This window comes from Quercus suber, unplaced genomic scaffold (assembly GCF_002906115.3).
Source record: "Quercus suber isolate HL8 unplaced genomic scaffold, Cork oak 2.0 scaffold_415, whole genome shotgun sequence".
Classification (NCBI taxonomy): Eukaryota; Viridiplantae; Streptophyta; class Magnoliopsida; order Fagales; family Fagaceae; genus Quercus; species Quercus suber.
This window is the reverse complement of record NW_027069866.1, coordinates 535,618-554,892: the sequence shown is the minus strand read 5'-3', so window position 1 is coordinate 554,892 and position 19,275 is coordinate 535,618. Positions and strand designations below refer to the sequence as shown.

Sequence of the window (19,275 nt, the reverse complement as noted above, 5' to 3'; positions counted from 1 at the left end):
GAGACTTAAGTTTTAACCATATCTTCTTTGCAGACGACATTTTCCTCTTTGCCCATGCTAATCACCAACAAGCATATATTCAATTTAATATTTTTAGAGGTTCTTGTAATAATTCTGGACAACTGTTTAGTTCCCACAAATCTAAACTATTTTTCTCCCATAACACACTTGTACAGATCCAAAATGACATTGCTGCACAAATCAATATTCCCATAGTTGAGGACTTAGGAAAATATCTTGGGCTGCCAATTCTTACTTCAAGGAAACTAAATAGCTCCTTTTCTCCCCTCCTAGAATGGATAAATTATAAGGTTCGTTTGTGGCAACCAAAACTCTTGTCAATGGCAGGAAGGCTAACTCTCATCAAATCTATGCTCTCTCAAATTCTAAATTATCACATGCAAACAACATTACTTCCAACAACTGTCATCCAGCGCCTTGAACAAGCCCTTAAAGGGTTTCTATGGGGGGACACAGAAAATCAAAGACATATTCATCTTCTGTCTTGGGAAAAAGTCACCAAAACAAAGCAACAGGGTGGCCTAGGAATTAGAGATATCAAACTCAACAATGAGGCTTTCCTTACCAATCAAGCGTGGAGAATTTGGACAAACCCAAATGGCTTTTGGGCTAAATTTCTCAAACAAAGACACTTCCCCAGTACGCACTTCTTAAATCCAGCTATCTCTACTTATGGTTCTCATTCTTGGAAAGCCATTCTTAAAGGCCGCTCTATATTATCAAAAGGGACTTGCTGGATAGTTGGAAATGGCCAATCCACAAAATTATGGTCAGATCCTTGGTTGCCCAATGGTACTTTTTGATCTTTAATTAATGGTCCTTTAATGCCAGGGGAAGACCACACCAAAGTGTCAGAGGTTCTTGCACCCAATTCACAATGGAACCTCAATCGTCTTACTTTTGATTTGCCTATGTCTATCATTAAACAAATACAAGCAACTCCCCTCTCGGACTTCAATGTAATTCAAGACAAGCTCATTTGGTCATCACATGCGGTCTTTGCTCAGTCAAGTTAGCCTACATCTTTTTATCTAAGCAGGCTCAAAATAAAACCTAAGAAACTAACTTGTCATGGAGTTGGATTTGGAAAATTCCTATTCCCCCCAAAATCAAACTTTTCTTATGGAAATGTGCCCACAACAGAGTACCATCGCGAGCTTTTATTTTCAAACATGCCAACCTAGCAGCCCAAGCGTGTCCCAGATGTGGCCTTCAAGAAACAACTATACATCTCCTTCAAGACTGCTCATTCCCAAGGGATTTGTGGCTCACTTTCTCCTTTTACCATCCTACCCCAAACTTTTTTGATACCCCTATCCACCAATGGTGCAAAACAAATATTCAAACAAACATCACAGTAAACAATATTCCTTGGTACATCCTATTTCCATTCATATTGTGGTCCATTTGGTTAAGTCGAAATTCCCCTGTCTTTAGCAATATATATATTGCTTTGTCCCAGCTTCGCAAAACAGGGATACACCATGCCACTGAATTCTATTATTTAAATGCATCCTAAACTTCAACACCCGACCATCATTACTACATTTGTTGGATGGAAACCAACTCCTTTCCCCTTCCTAACTCTTAATATTGATGGTAGCGCAAAAGGAAATATGGGTCGTGTTGGAGCGGGCGGAATTATACGAGATCATTGGGGGAAATGGATAGGTGGATTTTCGATTAACATTTGATAAAAAAAAATCAACCTATTGCAATGAGATTTTTTCAACCTATTGCCTCAGAGTTTATTACAACGGCTTGCATCGACGTTTTTGTCATTGCAATAACACCTATTGCAACTAGATTTTCAAAATAAATCATTACAATATATGGTACTTATTGCAACGAAAATCTAGTGTTGCATAAACCTATTGCCTCAGAGTTTATTACAACGGCTTGCATCGACTTTTTATCATTGCAATAACACCTATTACAATGACATTAGTTGTTATTGCAACGACCTATTTTGTTGTATTAAGTCTTTTTTCTTGTAGTGACTTTCAATGTTTGCAATAAAATCCCTTTTAACGCAAAAAAATATAAAAATAAAATAAAAGTATGTGAAGGAGTCAGTACCTTCACGAGCGCATGTATACTAAGCTCCCTATGCCCTAAAAATTGCTAGCTAACTAACTATTACTGTGCATGTTTATGTTCAAATAAAAACAAGGCCACGCATGCAAGCCATTTGTGAACAAAGCTGGAACACCTGTCTCTGAGAAGGTGGTTGTGCAAATAATGGCTGAAATTTCAAAATACGTATGTATGTAGGTGATTACTCTCCTAAAGCAAAGCATCATGCATGCTTAATACAAAAAAAAATTTATATTACTAGTAGATTTGGTGAGACTATATATATATATATATCGGTAATTAAAAAGAATCATTTAATTTCCAAAATTGAGGTGCCCATGTATACAAAGTTATATACTTCCTTTTTTTAGAGTATTATTATATATATTTGCGTACTAATTTAGTTTAAAAAGTTAGTTAACTTTAAAAAAATTTGTAAAGAAGTAACATCCTTATCTTGCCAGAATATACTTAAAACTAGTAGGATTTTTTAATCACTATTATATATATGCGGTATAGCTTCCTCATTGTTTTTAGAATTTTTGAATTTCATGTTGTAATTCTTTAGGAGTGTTTTGATACATTTTATGTATGGACAAAATGGAGATATGCCCCTTTCGGCGAAAACTTTCAGCAAAATACTCTATTTCTAAAATTATTTAGGGATATGTCACTGTTTAGAAACTTAATTTTATCAAAATCGAGTTTTAGTGTGAACTCAAGTTCCATGAACTCGAGTTCCTTGAATGGAACTTGAGTTCCACAAATATATATTTTTTTTAAGTTTATGAACTCGAGTTCCACAAATATATATATATATATATATATATATATATATTTAAGTTTAATTTGGCTATAACTCAATTTTCTAAAAATCGAGTTTCAAAACATGACATATCTCTAAATAGTTTCAAAAAGATGGTATTTTGTTGGAACTTTTCACTGAAAGGGATATATTCCAATTTTGACCTTTATATATATTGAAACTATCTTCTCTTTTGAATAAAGATTCTTTGTTAGGAAAAAAAAAATCACCATAGCCTTTGTATATGAATTATGAGCTTGATTTTGAGGCTCATCGTGGATCTCGAGACTTAAATACCAAAGTTGATATTCTATTATTAACTTTAGAGCTTGAAACAGTGCTTCTTTTATTTATTTATTTTTTGAATTCAGTGCTTTTTATTATTATTAAGAATATTTGCATTAAGAAAAAAGAGAGGCCTAAACCATCTCTACCGAGTAGAAAATCCAAGAAGGAAGGTTGGAGATAGTTAGAGATCTGTCCCAATTACAAAAGGATGCCCAAGAAGCAACATTATGGGCCAAAAAAATTCAGGTTCCTGGAAACAAAACAAGATCTTAAAGATTCATTTATAATATTCAAAATAGGAAGAAGAAAATCACTTTCAGTGCTTTTTGGGTCTTAGAATGTTACACTAAAAATATATTGTCATTTTATTATTCTAGAAATGGTTTGTTGAGAAACACTTGCCCAGTCAAAGTTTTTTTTTTTTGATGAGAGCCCAGTCAAAGTTTGTAAGAGGTACCAAAGGGTTGAATTGTATTTGGGCCTAAATTGTTTAATTTCACATAAGATGACTGGATTGGCATTTTTTTCCCATGGGCAATCACACCCTCTAAAGGAAAATTTATATAACCTCTGGTCTGAAATGCAATATATATATATATATATTGCTTATTGTAGAAATTGAATAGAACTTATACTTAATATGTTGTTAGACTAACTTCTATTTTATTTTCATTTTTATGCCAGCCTCCCATGTCCACTTTTTTATAAGAACCGTTGATCATTAATGGTTTTAATGGTAATCACTGCTGACTTCTTTAGGTGGCTGACAAAATTCATCGAGATGAACATGTTTGTGTGATAGAAAGGACAAATCTAAGATATTTTTTTGAACTCCCCCAAAAGTTGATATAGTGACTGGATCTTTTACTCATTTCAATTCTCTTGGTAAGCTTTCTATATAATAGCGATAGAAAATGTAGTGTTCTTATTTTAATGAATTTTTTGAGTGACTGCTTTCAACCCATTTGACGTATCAAGTGGCTGTGTGATTATGAGTTCTATTTTTTTTTTTTTTCTAAGAAATAATTTTTGGTTTCAAGGGAAGATTTAAACTAGTATTTGCTTCATGATGGTTTCCAGTCAATTAAACTATCCCTTGGGTTGATTATGATTCTTCTCCTTTTCCTTTTTTAGACTTTTGTCAATTAAAGATTGAACTTTAGAGGCCTATTTTATTTATAGCATGTTTGGTTGGAGTAATGTTAGGAAGGATGTAAAAGAGGGAGAGAGAAAAGTATTTTTTTTTCTTGTTTGCTAGGAGAGGAAAAAAAAAAGGATGGAAAATGGGGTGAGGTTATTATCTCTCTAACCCACAAATTTAATCCCTCCAAATTGAGAGGAAAAGTGAGAGAAAAACATGTGGCTAGCTAATGTCAAAAAATTTGCATTTTATATAATAGGATTTAAAAGTAAATTGCTACAAATCACTATTTCTTTTGTACCAACAAAGAAAAATATACTAATTTTCCATTCTCTCATTTTTCAATCCTTCCTATCTTTTCTACCCTTGGTTTAGAGCAATTGACTTAACCATCTAATGGCTTTAGCCAAGTAATATATATATATATATATATATATATTAATCCATCTTATATCCTTCCTGTCTCATTCACGTGTTTCTATTATTATTATTTTTTTAATTTTTATTTTGGTGGAAACGGGAGGTCTTATTTATATAATGTAAATTTTATACAGCACCAACATCGGATCCTTGGGCACATAGTCTATTAACCCCAAGGCCAGCCAAATCCCTTACATAGTACAAATATACAAAAATGGGACAACAATTGTATACAGACAAAAGGTTCCGTTGGTGAGTTCCCCGCTTCGCCAGAGCATCCGCACATTCATTTGCTTCACAGTAAATGTGCTCCACTTGCACCACCCAGTCATGATCCATGAGGCTCCTGCAATCACAAATTAAAGGCATCATATTAGTAGGATAACTCACATTTTTATTTGTTAACCATGTGAGAACCACGTTAGAGTCAAGTTCAAGTTGTATAAACTTAAAACCCATATGCCAGGCCATTGCCAAGCCTTTCCGGACAGCCGTCAACTCAGCCATATTATTTGTTGCTAGACCCAAATGAAGCGAGAAACTTGCTATCCATCATCCTGAATGATCTCTCAATATCCCCCATGCACCTACGATACCTGGATTACTTAGCGTACTACCATCAATATTTAGTTTAATGTAAGGATTTGGGGATGTGTGCCATCGTATAATCTACGGGAGTCTAACCTGGGTCCATCTTACAGTGCCAGCTAGGAAGTAAAATTCCGTAGTAGCTTGCACAGAGGAATAGATAAGGCTATGTTGGGATTGAGATTGATTCTTGAAAATCCTTTCATTTCGAGCTAACCATAGTTTCCAGCAAGTAAAAGGAAAATAAACATGCCAAGGGAGTTGATGGGTCACGAAAACGACATCTACCATTGCATTGCACCTTAGCTAGTCCTGCAACGGCATGTGAAAGAAGGACAGGGGAAAAATTCCCGGTGATTGACTCTAGGCCTCTTTTGCCCAGGGGCAATCTCGAAGAATTTGTATAGTTGTTTCCGAGTTGTGACAACGAGGACAATGGTTATCCAAATGGTTACGCCCAAAAGTTAGGAATTGTTTGGTGGGTAATTGATTACGCATAGCTTTCCAGAAGAAGATTTGTAGCTTTTTTGGGCATGTTAACGTCCAAATCCAGTTCCACAGTGGTTTATTCCAGGGAACTTGTTGTTGTTGAAAAAGAAATTTAGAAGCTGATTTAACTGAATAGGCACCCTTGTTGTGGGGCCACAGGAAAGTGTTAGCTAGTCTAGTAAAACGTGCCACAGGAATACCTTGAATAAGGTTTTGAAGATAGGGGGGAATAGTGAGGTTGAGAGAGTCGAAAGACCAAGAGTGATTAGTCCGCAACAAGCTAATCCTATAGTCTTCGTCATGGAGGAGGAGGGGACCCTCGATATAATTGCTAAGGGAGCTGTGTGGAAGCCAAGGGTCCTTCCAAATTCAAATAGTTTGCCCATCTTCGATAATCCAGCTGATACCCTTAAATAACAATTTGGCTCCTATTGAGAAAGCGGTCCAAATATGGGACCCTCTTGAATTTCGCGGACTGGTAAACAGGGTTGCTTGTGGAAAGTATTTAGCTTTTAGCACTTGTGCCCAAAGTGTAGTAGGATTGGTGTAGAGGCGCCAAGCTTGGTGAGAATTGCATGGTTTCTATGCCGGGTGGATGGGATTCCCAGCCTACTAGCCTCTTTGTTAAAGTGACAGTTTCCCATTTAACCATGTGATAGCCCCTATGTTGCTCGGTATCCCCCCACAGGAAGTTGCAACTCATTTTGTCAATCTAGTGACTAATCTTTTGTGGAAGGAGCGTGGTTTGCATAGCATAGAGGGGATGGAAGTCACAAATGCTTTTATGAGAGTGGCCCGGCCAGCCATAGATAAATATTTGGCTTGCCATCCTTCCATTCGCATTCGAATTTTGTCCACTAAATATTGATAAGATTGTGTTGTTCAAAGGGTAGTAAAAATAGGCGTCCTTAGATAAGTTCGAATGCGGTCTGTGGTGGGAATACCAAAGATTCTAGCCACCTGCTATTTTATACGCCAAGGTGTACTAGGAGAAAACCATAATCTCGATTTGGTAGCTAGCCTGAAGAGTCACAAAACTTTTGTAGAATTTTGTGTAAATTCTTACAGTCCCTAGCTTTGGCTTTAGTGAAAAGAAAGATATCATCAGCAAAAAATAAATGTGAGAGGTGAACCCTAGCCCTAAAATTTATAGGGTGGATAAGTTTATCTCAAACAACCTCTTCCAATTTGATCGACAACCGTTCCAAACAAAGTATAAACAGATATGGGGATAGAGGATCGCCCTATTTCGACCCCTTCTAGATTTTAATGTCCGAACCACTTCCTGAACGAGGATAATATTATCACTCGTTCAACGTCCCGGCACAAACCTGGCTTGATAGGGGTTTCTAACCTTAGCAATTTAAGGTTTGAGCCGTTGCACAATGATTCGAGATAGCAACTTGGATAGGGTATTACAAAGACTAATTGAGCGAAACTGCGTGATTGATTCAGGATTTGTTTATTTTTATTTTACACTATTTTGATATCAACATTTTTTGTTCATTCTATTCATATATATATGATATGACCTTTTTTTTTAGTTCCATTTTTTCATGGATAGCTTCAAACATGTTAATTAAAAATTAAATTCTATATCAAATGGAACTCTACTAATATTGAGTCTGTGTAAAAGTAATAAACAGCTAATCATAATTTATCATATACAATAATCGTAAAATTGATATGGTAAATAATGTGTTGCTAGAAGGTTTGAATGGTGTTTTTTGACTTTTTGTCTAGACTATGCACGAAATTGCTAATGTTCTTTCAATTGGCTTAAGGGTCCCTTTAATGCAATTAAGAATTGCAGACTCTAGACTATAGTTGATAGCCAATTCCAAGCAGCTTTTCACTTTCCACGAATGAGGTCACCTGGAATCTAATTTTCTCAAATACAATACTATTATACTACGTTTTAGTTCAACATTTACAACCTAGCTAGTTAGGTTTCGTTAATTAATTTGCTATTGAAATTTTTTTTTTTTTTTTTTGAGAACCTTTGCTATTGAATTTTATTATTTACTTTTTAGTTTCCATCCTAGGGTTGGTCTGCTTCGATAAATATTGTTTTAGCTATAATGTTGTTACTTGCACACAACCGTTTACACACACAAACTTAATTTGAAGTCACAAGTTCCAACTTAGAAGTCACGATTTTTATGTGAAAGTGGCATATGTGTGCGGTTGTGTGTAAAAGATAACACCTGTTTGTTTTAGGAGAGATGTTTTTTTTTTTTTGGTATGGTTGCTAACTTGCTAGAAAGTCGAGAAGAAGCGGTAGATATTTTGGATTATTGGAGGTGATGCCCTCAACAGCCGCATAGACCTTTTTGCCTTTCGGTGGTGGCCCTGGTGGGTGCGCTTTTGATGACTACTGGAAAAAGATATTTTCAGTTATATTGGTCTTTGACTCTTCGTTTTGTTTTCTAGCCCTCCGAGTTTGATTGTTAACAAGAATCTTTGATTCTTCTTACTTATTTTTGTTCTTTTATTTTATTGTTCATGTTAACAGATTCCGAATAGTTAACAATTTCTTTTAAGAAAATTTTGAAATCACTTTTATAAAAAATAAAAAAAAAGTTATTAAAATATTAATTTTTTTTTTCTATAAAAACTTTCTTAAAATTGTTTGTTAACAATTATCCTTGTGACATCTATTAACATTTCTCATATTTTATTTCTTATCTTTCCTGCTAAATAGAACCTAAAAATAGATAGGGTATTTTTAGACGAGAACCTTTACTTATTTTGTACCTAAAAAAGGCAAGGCTTGGGTTCATTGGTTTTTTTTTTGGGCACCAAATCCGTTGGATGTGTAGATTTTATTTATTTATTTTAGAAACATTCGATGTGTAGATTTGTAACAAGTATTTGACACTTGTTTGCATCTTAATAAATTCAACACACAATAATGCAGAACCCAAGCCCATGTCAAAATTTAAGTTGTTTCAAGTGTAGTCAAGCTCTTTTTGTGCTTAGAGTTCTGTTTTGTTTTGTTTTTGTTTTTTCCTTTTTTGTCTTTTTAAAAAGAGGGAGGGAGGGGTGGGGGGCGGTGTGTTTGTAAGTGAAAAAAGTAAATGTCACTCGTAAATGTCTCTCAAGTCTCAACGCTAATCGAAGTGGCAATGATGATATGTATATGCTGCATGACAGGCAAAACTATGTGTTGGATTTGGATCACTACGTGGCAACATGATCATAAACGTTCCTGAACACTTGGCTTTTTCGTCTACCACGTGTTTGGGACATTTAGCCGAGCCTGAGATGTAATCATACCAGTAATAATTATATCACGTGTTAAAGTTATTTATCGTGTATTCATTTCTCACAATACGGGCGTTTGAGGTGCAAGTTACACGTAATTATCTTATGCATTCTGTACAGGGCTGGAAAAAATAATACTTTTTATATATCAATTTTAAAAAATTTATTATTTTTTACCCTTAAAAAAAAAATTGGTAAACACAAAAATTTTTTTAGGCCCAATTTAATTGAACTTTAGACAAAGTTTAACAAATTTGGTTGTAAACTGAGGTTACAACTTCACTACTCAATATATATATATATATATATATTTTATTGGATATTAATTTTGACAAATTTATAATTAGAAGAAGACAGTTAGAGTTGAACAAATATTGCTTACAGATACATATATGAGTGGTTCCACTTAGTCCACGGTCCACCAATATTCCCACAAAGCATGGTGCATGCTCAAGAACTCTCCGGTTGACCCAACGGTAATCATTTTGAGTTACCTCCAATACACCATCAAACCTCTGTTGCTTGTCAATATGGGAGAATTATTATTGATGCCCCTTTCCTCTCTGCCCTTGTACATATGTCCTCGATCGTGGATGTTATTCATTGGAGATATTGCTGTCATTGGGTGAAGAGTTATACTGGTGTTACATAAAGTGGTACAACTAGCCCAAGTGGCGAGATGTGAGTAGACGAGTTGTGGCACCCATCACCCATCATCACCCATCTATTACTCACAACTCGTTATGTAGGTGTGTTCTGGCACAAGTTGTACCACTTTATATAGCATCAGCATGACTCTCGGGCAAATGGACACACGGCTTAGCTGCCGGAAGGCCTCAAAAGCTACAACAAATTGATTGTGGTCTGAATGCCGCCCATTATTCCAAAAGGGTAGCCCATTCTTTCTTGCCTTGTGGACCATCATAATTGCTGATGGCCTCTCACTTAGCTTCATGAGTTGCAATGCATATACACAAAGTCCTTCCTTCTTTTCAGTCCCTCGTGAAGCCTCAATTAGATTAATCATCGCGGGAATGTTTATGGTACTGTGGGAACAGGCCAAAATCCGAAGTTGAGCATTTGAATCATTTCTCTCAATTTTTCTATACTTGTAGTAGGCCTTACTCATTCTTTTGGCTGGCTTATATACTGCCATAACTAAAGGTGTCGTAATAAAGGCAGTGAAGATAGCCATTAGAACCCAAATCCACTAAATTATTAGTTAGGTTAAATGGGCATCAATCAAATTAGACCTAGTGATTATTGGATTTTAACTAAAAACTCATTAAGATCCATTTAACTCAAAAATAATATACTAAAATTCAACCCAGTCCATTCCATAAAAAAAAAAAAAAAAGAAAAAGAAAAAAAAAAACAGTATATGAACAATCAAAGTATAAATTTATATTTTTCCTAGAGATTATTTTCTCAGCAAAAAATCATAGAAATCAAAACCCTACGAATCAAGCAAAAGAAGTATGAGTTTCTAGACTAGATAAGGTAACGTTCTTGACCAGCAGTGTCCCAGATCTGAGCCTTGACGGTGACCATGCCAACCTTGAATACCATCAAGCTTAGCGATCTTACCCGAAACAATCTTTCCCTTGGCTGTCTTGGAATAGGTGGCGAGGCAGTTGTCCAGCGGGAGAGTGATCTTGCAGTTGCCGCCGAGCTCGATGGATAAGTCGTCGGAGGTCATGTTTATGGAGTAGCCATGGACTGAGGAGGGTAAAAGTCTGACTGGGAAGCCGTAGTTGGTGAGCTCAGTGTGGGCATTTGTTGCACTGTTTGGTTGCCAAGAAAGTGAGAGAAAATAGAGAAGAAAAGAAAATATTTTTTTATTTGGATTTCTAATATAATTGCTGATGTGGATGTGCTTATGTGTAATTTTTTAATCCCAAGAATGGAGACTAGAGAGAGTGGAAAAGGGAATCCAAGAAAGTGTTAGGGTTTTTACTATAATAGCATTTTGGAAATTTTGATAATTGGGTAATTTGGTGAGTTGGAGTTTACTCATTATAATTGGGTTGGGTTAGATTTTGGTTAAAAGTAATTAATTAAATGAGTTTTAATGGGTAAATAAGTTTTATATATCCAACCAATTATGTCTACTCCAAATCCATCCAAACCCACCAATTTGACACCCTTAGAACCGTGATAGCAAATGTTTGATCATTGAATACTTGTAATAACAATCATCTATTATGATCATGAAATACATAAAATCCAAAAAAAGCTAATAGATTGATTTCTTCCTTTTTTTTTGGTTGGAAGGCAAAAGAGTAAAGTTCTTTGCCAATTTTGAGGACAATGAGTTCCACCAAGCTTTTAGTAAATTACATTTTCTTATTATATCATCCATGCTTGCAAAATTTCAAGAATATCGAACATCAAAGATCAATAACTATGTTATCAATCAAATGTGTAAATTTTAAGTTTTTGTAGTCTAAAATTATACATAAAAAAATAAGATTATAGATTGAATAATGAATAACAATTTAATTCATATCAAATTTGACATGCGTTTTAAGAAAATAAAAAATATGCAGTTTAACGGTTAGATTTGTAAAATATGTAAATATGTTAATTTTTTTAATTAGAGTTGTAGCATTAAACTACAACTAAGTTTGTAGCTTTGTTTTTAAACTTTGGTCCCCTTAACAATATATTAGGCCCTTACAATCAAAATGAAAAAGCTTGAGAAAAATTTTATTGAACTAAAATTTTGAAATGTATATAGGGTCTGTTTGGATAACATTTATTGTTGTTGAAAGTTGATAAAAACTGATTGTTGCTGAAAACACTGTAGCAAAATAATTTTTAAATGTGTGAATAGTGTTGTATGACCCACTTTTAATATTAAATATTGCGTGAATAGTGCATGAACAGTGCGTGAACAGTGCACGCACTGTTCATGCACAGTAAATTTTGTCCCCCTAAAGTCAACAAAGTGCGGCAAAAAAAAAAAAAAAAATGGTAAAACGCAACTTTATTTTGAGTAGCAAAACTTGCTATCTAAACGCAGGAATAGTTTGCTGCATTGATAATGAGACTATTATATAATAATTTCAAAATAAAAAAACTTGTAAAAGAAAATTGTAAAACTTGATGTACTTGTGTGTGTATTTTTTTTTTTGGTTAATATATGATGTCCTCTTTTTATTAGATTTTGTATAATTGAATGAACAGAAAAAATTTCTAGAGCAGCCNTGGCGAGATGTGAGTAGACGAGTTGTGAACCCATCACCCATCATCACCCATCTATTACTCACAACTCGTTATGTAGGTGTGTTCTGGCACAAGTTGTACCACTTTATATAGCATCAGCATGACTCTCGGGCAAATGGACACACGGCTTAGCTGCCGGAAGGCCTCAAAAGCTACAACAAATTGATTGTGGTCTGAATGCCGCCCATTATTCCAAAAGGGTAGCCCATTCTTTCTTGCCTTGTGGACCATCATAATTGCTGATGGCCTCTCACTTAGCTTCATGAGTTGCAATGCATATACACAAAGTCCTTCCTTCTTTTCAGTCCCTCGTGAAGCTCAATTAGATTAATCATCGCGGGAATGTTTATGGTACTGTGGGAACAGGCCAAAATCCGAAGTTGAGCATTTGAATCATTTCTCTCAATTTTTCTATACTTGTAGTAGGCCTTACTCATTCTTTTGGCTGGCTTATATACTGCCATAACTAAAGGTGTCGTAATAAAGGCAGTGAAGATAGCCATTAGAACCCAAATCCACTAAATTATTAGTTAGGTTAAATGGGCATCAATCAAATTAGACCTAGTGATTATTGGATTTTAACTAAAAACTCATTAAGATCCATTTAACTCAAAAATAATATACTAAAATTCAACCCAGTCCATTCCATAAAAAAAAAAAAAAAGGAAAAAGAAAAAAAAAAACAGTATATGAACAATCAAAGTATAAATTTATATTTTTCCTAGAGATTATTTTCTCAGCAAAAAATCATAGAAATCAAAACCCTACGAATCAAGCAAAAGAAGTATGAGTTTCTAGACTAGATAAGGTAACGTTCTTGACCAGCAGTGTCCCAGATCTGAGCCTTGACGGTGACCATGCCAACCTTGAATACCATCAAGCTTAGCGATCTTACCCGAAACAATCTTTCCCTTGGCTGTCTTGGAATAGGTGGCGAGGCAGTTGTCCAGCGGGAGAGTGATCTTGCAGTTGCCGCCGAGCTCGATGGATAAGTCGTCGGAGGTCATGTTTATGGAGTAGCCATGGACTGAGGAGGGTAAAATCTGACTGGGAAGCCGTAGTTGGTGAGCTCAGTGTGGGCATTTGTTGCACTGTTTGGTTGCCAAGAAAGTGAGAGAAAATAGAGAAGAAAAGAAAATATTTTTTTATTTGGATTTCTAATATAATTGCTGATGTGGATGTGCTTATGTGTAATTTTTTATCCCAAGAATGGAGACTAGAGAGAGTGGAAAAGGGAATCCAAGAAAGTGTTAGGGTTTTTACTATAATAGCATTTTGGAAATTTTGATAATTGGGTAATTTGGTGAGTTGGAGTTTACTCATTATAATTGGGTTGGGTTAGATTTTGGTTAAAAGTAATTAATTAAATGAGTTTTAATGGGTAAATAAGTTTTATATATCCAACCAATTATGTCTACTCCAAATCCATCCAAACCCACCAATTTGACACCCTTAGAACCGTGATAGCAAATGTTTGATCATTGAATACTTGTAATAACAATCATCTATTATGATCATGAAATACATAAAATCCAAAAAAAGCTAATAGATTGATTTCTTCCTTTTTTTTTGGTTGGAAGGCAAAAGAGTAAAGTTCTTTGCCAATTTTGAGGACAATGAGTTCCACCAAGCTTTTAGTAAATTACATTTTCTTATTATATCATCCATGCTTGCAAAATTTCAAGAATATCGAACATCAAAGATCAATAACTATGTTATCAATCAAATGTGTAAATTTTAAGTTTTTGTAGTCTAAAATTATACATAAAAAAATAAGATTATAGATTGAATAATGAATAACAATTTAATTCATATCAAATTTGACATGCGTTTTAAGAAAATAAAAAATATGCAGTTTAACGGTTAGATTTGTAAAATATGTAAATATGTTAATTTTTTTAATTAGAGTTGTAGCATTAAACTACAACTAAGTTTGTAGCTTTGTTTTTAAACTTTGGTCCCCTTAACAATATATTAGGCCCTTACAATCAAAATGAAAAAGCTTGAGAAAAATTTTATTGAACTAAAATTTTGAAATGTATATAGGGTCTGTTTGGATAACATTTATTGTTGTTGAAAGTTGATAAAAACTGATTGTTGCTGAAAACACTGTAGCAAAATAATTTTTAAATGTGTGAATAGTGTTGTATGACCCACTTTTAATATTAAATATTGCGTGAATAGTGCATGAACAGTGCGTGAACAGTGCACGCACTGTTCATGCACAGTAAATTTTGTCCCCCTAAAGTCAACAAAGTGCGGCAAAAAAAAAAAAAAAAATGGTAAAACGCAACTTTATTTTGAGTAGCAAAACTTGCTATCTAAACGCAGGAATAGTTTGCTGCATTGATAATGAGACTATTATATAATAATTTCAAAATAAAAAACTTGTAAAAGAAAATTGTAAAACTTGATGTACTTGTGTGTGTATTTTTTTTTTTGGTTAATATATGATGTCCTCTTTTTATTAGATTTTGTATAATTGAATGAACAGAAAAAATTTCTAGAGCAGCCCGGTTTCTGTATATGAATTATGGACATGTGGGAACTCGGGGTTGGCTGGAGGTGGTGGTTTAATCAGAGATGGTAATGGTAACTGGATAATCGGATTTGCAAGGAAGATCGGGTCTGCTACAAGTTTCTTGGCGGAACTCTGGGCCCTCAGAGACGGACTATTTCTTTGTCTGCAAGTTCAAGCCCAAGCTGTCTGTATTGAAATGGATGCTAAAGCCGTGGTTGATGCCTTCAATGCTCAAAGCTGTTCGAACACTATCATCTCCTCTGTTATGGAAGACTGCAAGCATTTACTTACTCAAATTCCCCAAACAAGAGTCAAGCATATATACAGGGAAGCCAACAGATGTGCGGATTGCTTAGCTAAGCTAGGTTCAAGCCTTGAGTCTGATTTTTCTATTTTTTCTAGTCCGCCTGTGGACCTGCTTACTTTGTTAGAGGCTGATAGTTGTGGTCAGTCTGTTCACAGGCGTTGTCCTGAAGTTTTGGTTGCTGAGTAGCTTTAATATATTTCCTTTTCTACCAAAAAAAAAAAAAAAAAAAAATTATGGACATGTGAGACGAAGTTGTGCATGCACATCAGCACATGTTATGAGTGAGAGTGTCATACGACATGTGAGATGCAGTTGTGTAGGCACGTGTTATGACTGAGAGGATGACAAAATGCCTTCTCTTTCACGGCAGTCTTTGATCTACATAGATACAGGAAATTTTATAGCCCCGATTGGACGTTTTTTTTTTTTTTTTAAGGAAGAAGCCCCCTTTGGACTTGGTTTCACATGATACCTAAGCATTAATTGACTTTTTGCCAATTCTTTTTCTGAGTTTAAAAAGAAGAACGGGTACTTATTAGGCACTTTTACAAGCATTTAGGGAACATCAATTGTGCAAATTGCTGAGTCAATGCCAATTGTCAAAACTTTTAGACAGTTTTATGAAGTCTGATCAAACCCACCAAATCAGTTGACTCAATGAGTCACAGACATCAATTTTTTTACCTACTTCTCGTAATTTGCCACTATGTGTCAGATTTTGTATTTGTATGACAAGTGTGTGGGTGTCAGTAATTTTCTCTTTTGTTAACACGTGTTTGGACATCTGTATTCCTTTCCTATATATATATATATATATATATATTAATTATTTAGCCTTCATCAATTGGACTTAAAAAGGTTTAGCGAATCTGATATATGACTGTCACATAAAGCAGGAACTGAAGTGAGAACCTCTGCATAGTTTTGATTTAGCAGCAAAGTAAAAAATGGCCACAAATGCTAGTGCATGTCCGGCAGCCATGAAGGCTACATCAAATGGGTTGTTCCAAGGGGATAATCCTCTTCATTTTTCACTCCCTCTTGCCATCGTGCAGATATGTCTTGTAGTTGCAGTCACACGTATTCTTGCTTTTCTTTTGAGGCCATTAAGACAACCTCGGGTGATTGCAGAGATTGTGGTAAGTCCCTCTTCTTTTCTTATTCTATATATTGGTGTATTTTTATATTTTTCACATGATAACGACTTGTAGCTTTTGTTCAGTTTATTTCTCTTTTTTCAAGATGACACAGTTTATTACTCTTAATGATTAGGATTTAGATACGTGTATCATAGGCCATAACTACACACTTATTTCAAGTTTTCTTTAAATTTTTTATTTTTTTTTATATAAGATAGAATTTCTACTCTAGCCTAATCTAAGTAATATTATGTACTAAATAATACTATGTTGAAAGCATAATTTTTGAGTTACGGGGATTGCCAATACATATTGGAATAACGGCTTAGACTCTTAGTGAACTTAAATTCCTGAACTTTGTTTGTAGTACTTGTTATGTCTCCAGCAACTTCCAATATATTCATCTGTTATTTAAGCAAAACTGGATTTAGAACATGGGTCTAGGAACTTCACAAAACTATTAGTGCTTGAAGCATAATCCAGTGGTAACAGTTTTTGTTGGATTCCAATATGAAAGAAACTTTTGTTGTTGGCATTTGATTATAACCAAATATGTCTCATCAAACTATACCTATTCCAGTTAACATATCTGCTCTAAGGCTTAAAGTTGTAACTTAGCTTCAACTAATGTAATTCAGTATCATTTCTTTGGGGATTAAGAAAATTTGGGGAATAAAATTTCCAAATATTGGCAGATTTAATACAAAATATATACATATATATATATATATATATATTGAAATATCAGCTCCACTTTCCTTCGGAACTTGGCTAGTGCAAGAAGTCATCGTTTATTTTTTGAAGTATATATAAAATAAAAACTCCGAAATAGTATAATGTTATTAACTAGTATAATAATATTTTATTCCCTTAGCCAAACGGTAATGACCCCCAATTCAAAATTGACTCCCTTGTTTGTAAGAACTTCATTTACTATATATATATATATATATAATTTTTCAAATCCTACTAAAATCTCTATTTCACCTAGAAAATTAAACTATTACATCCTTGGTAGTAATGGAACCCTTAGAAATTGTGCATGGGCTGCTAGAGAGAGGAGCCTATCTTTTTAGATAATGTCTTCTCAAGCTCCACACCATCTTTGCTTATAAATCTGATTAAGAATACAGTATTAAATATGCTTGGAAAGAGAGAAGGATTTTTCTTTTTCATGGAAGAGGGAAGGATTGTTGAATTAGCCATTTGTTTGGTTCATCTTCAAGGTAAACAAGAAACTTCATTTTTTTTTTTTTTTTGGGGGGAGAGTGGAGGAGGTGGGGGATGTTAAACCAGACACCTAAATTCGGAAGTATAAACTGAAAATTGTGGACTACTAAAATTATCAGTAGAAGTTACAAAATAATTTTTTGCTGTACATTATTAGATTCCAAATCTTCTTCAGGCAACACATCTACCCTCTTTGAAGGTCCTGAAGTTGAAACTCTCTGGCTATTATACTGTTGCACCACCAAGACTGATGCTGATGTTGAGAAATCAGGAGAAGTCAACAAGCTACCAACTGGTCCCAGTTCGATGCAGTCACTCTTCTCAATCAAAGTAGCAACCTCAGGCATTCTACCAACCAAAAAAAGATCACATCGACTATATTCTAAAATGACCTCAATAGTTTCTGCAGCATTTCTCACAACCCTCTCTTCAAATTTGATTGAGCTGTCCTTTACAAACTTTTGTTTGAATTCAACAAGAAACTTTTCATCTCCAGATCCTTCTGAAGTACTGGAGTTTTCACAAATATCAATTTTAAGACTAACAGCCTCTTGTGCAGTCTCAAGGCTGGCTATGAAGTGAATGACTGTTAGACTGATGCCAGGGTGTTCAGCCATTCGAACCCCATAAGCAAGGGCTTCACGATCATCACCGCCCCCAAAGAATAAGACAGTTACGGTTGAACAAACATTTCTTGCAGATACATGGGTGCTTCCACCAAGTCCACGGTCCACCAAAATCCCCACAGAGCATGGTGCATGCTCAAGAACTCTCTGGTTGACCCAACGGTGATAATTTCGTGTTACCTCCAATGCACCATCAAACCTCTGTTGCTTGTGGAATGGGAGAATTATTATTGATGCCCTTTCCCTCTCAGCACTTGTGCATATGTCCTCGTGGATGTTAATCATTGGAGATATTGCTGTCATTGGGCGAATGGACACTCGGCTTAGCTGCCGGAAGGCCTCAAAAGCTACAACAATTTGATTGTGGCCTGAATGCCACCCTTATTCCAAAAGGGTAGCCCATTCTTTCTTGCCTTGTGGACCATCATAATTGTTGATGGCCTCTCACTTAGCTCCATGAGATGCAATGCATATACGCGAAGTCCTTCCTTCTTTTCAGTCCCTCGTGAAGCCTCAATGAGATTAATCATCGCAGGAATGTTTTGTGTATTGTGGAAACAGGCCAAGATTCGAAGTTGAGCATTTGAATCATTTCTCTCAATTTTTCTATACTTGTAGTAGGCCTTACTCATTCTTTTAGCTGGCTTATATACTGCCATAACTAAAGGTGTCGTAATATAGGTTGTGAAGATAGCCATCAGAACCATGATAGCAAATGTTTGATCATTCAATACCTGTAATAACAATCATCTATTAAGATCATGTAGTACATAAAATCCATATAAATCTAATAGATTGATTTCTTCCTTTTTTTTTATTGGAAGGCAAAAGAGTAAAATTACCTTTCTGTCTTTGCCAATGTTGAGGACAATGAGTTCCACCAAGCCTTTAGTATTCATCAGGATCCCCAAAGTCAGAGCCTCCTGAGCAGGCACTTTGCAAAGTAGGGAGACAACTACAGTACCAACAATCTTCCCAAAACATGCTGTAATAATGACAAAAACAAGAAGACCCCATGACTGAACTCCTCGAATTGTTGTTATATTGGTTTTCAATCCACTTTGAGACAAAGTACAATGACATGAAGAGACCAATCCCACTTGAGACATCTGATCCGCAAGTACACTTC

At 35.0% G+C, this 19,275-nt stretch overlaps 1 protein-coding gene across 1 annotated transcript in view; it reads right to left on the bottom strand.

The window, feature by feature from the left end:
* Window positions 1-17,605: 17,605 nt before the first annotated feature.
* Window positions 17,606-19,275, bottom strand: part of LOC112041174 (cation/H(+) antiporter 18) — a gene marked incomplete in the record, with an annotated part of 2,318 nt that continues 648 nt past the window's right edge. The window contains 3 exon segments of the mRNA XM_065761496.1: window positions 17,606-18,511; window positions 18,514-18,880; window positions 18,989-19,205. Of these exon segments, the coding sequence (XP_065617568.1) occupies window positions 17,646-18,511; window positions 18,514-18,880; window positions 18,989-19,205 (1,450 nt within the window).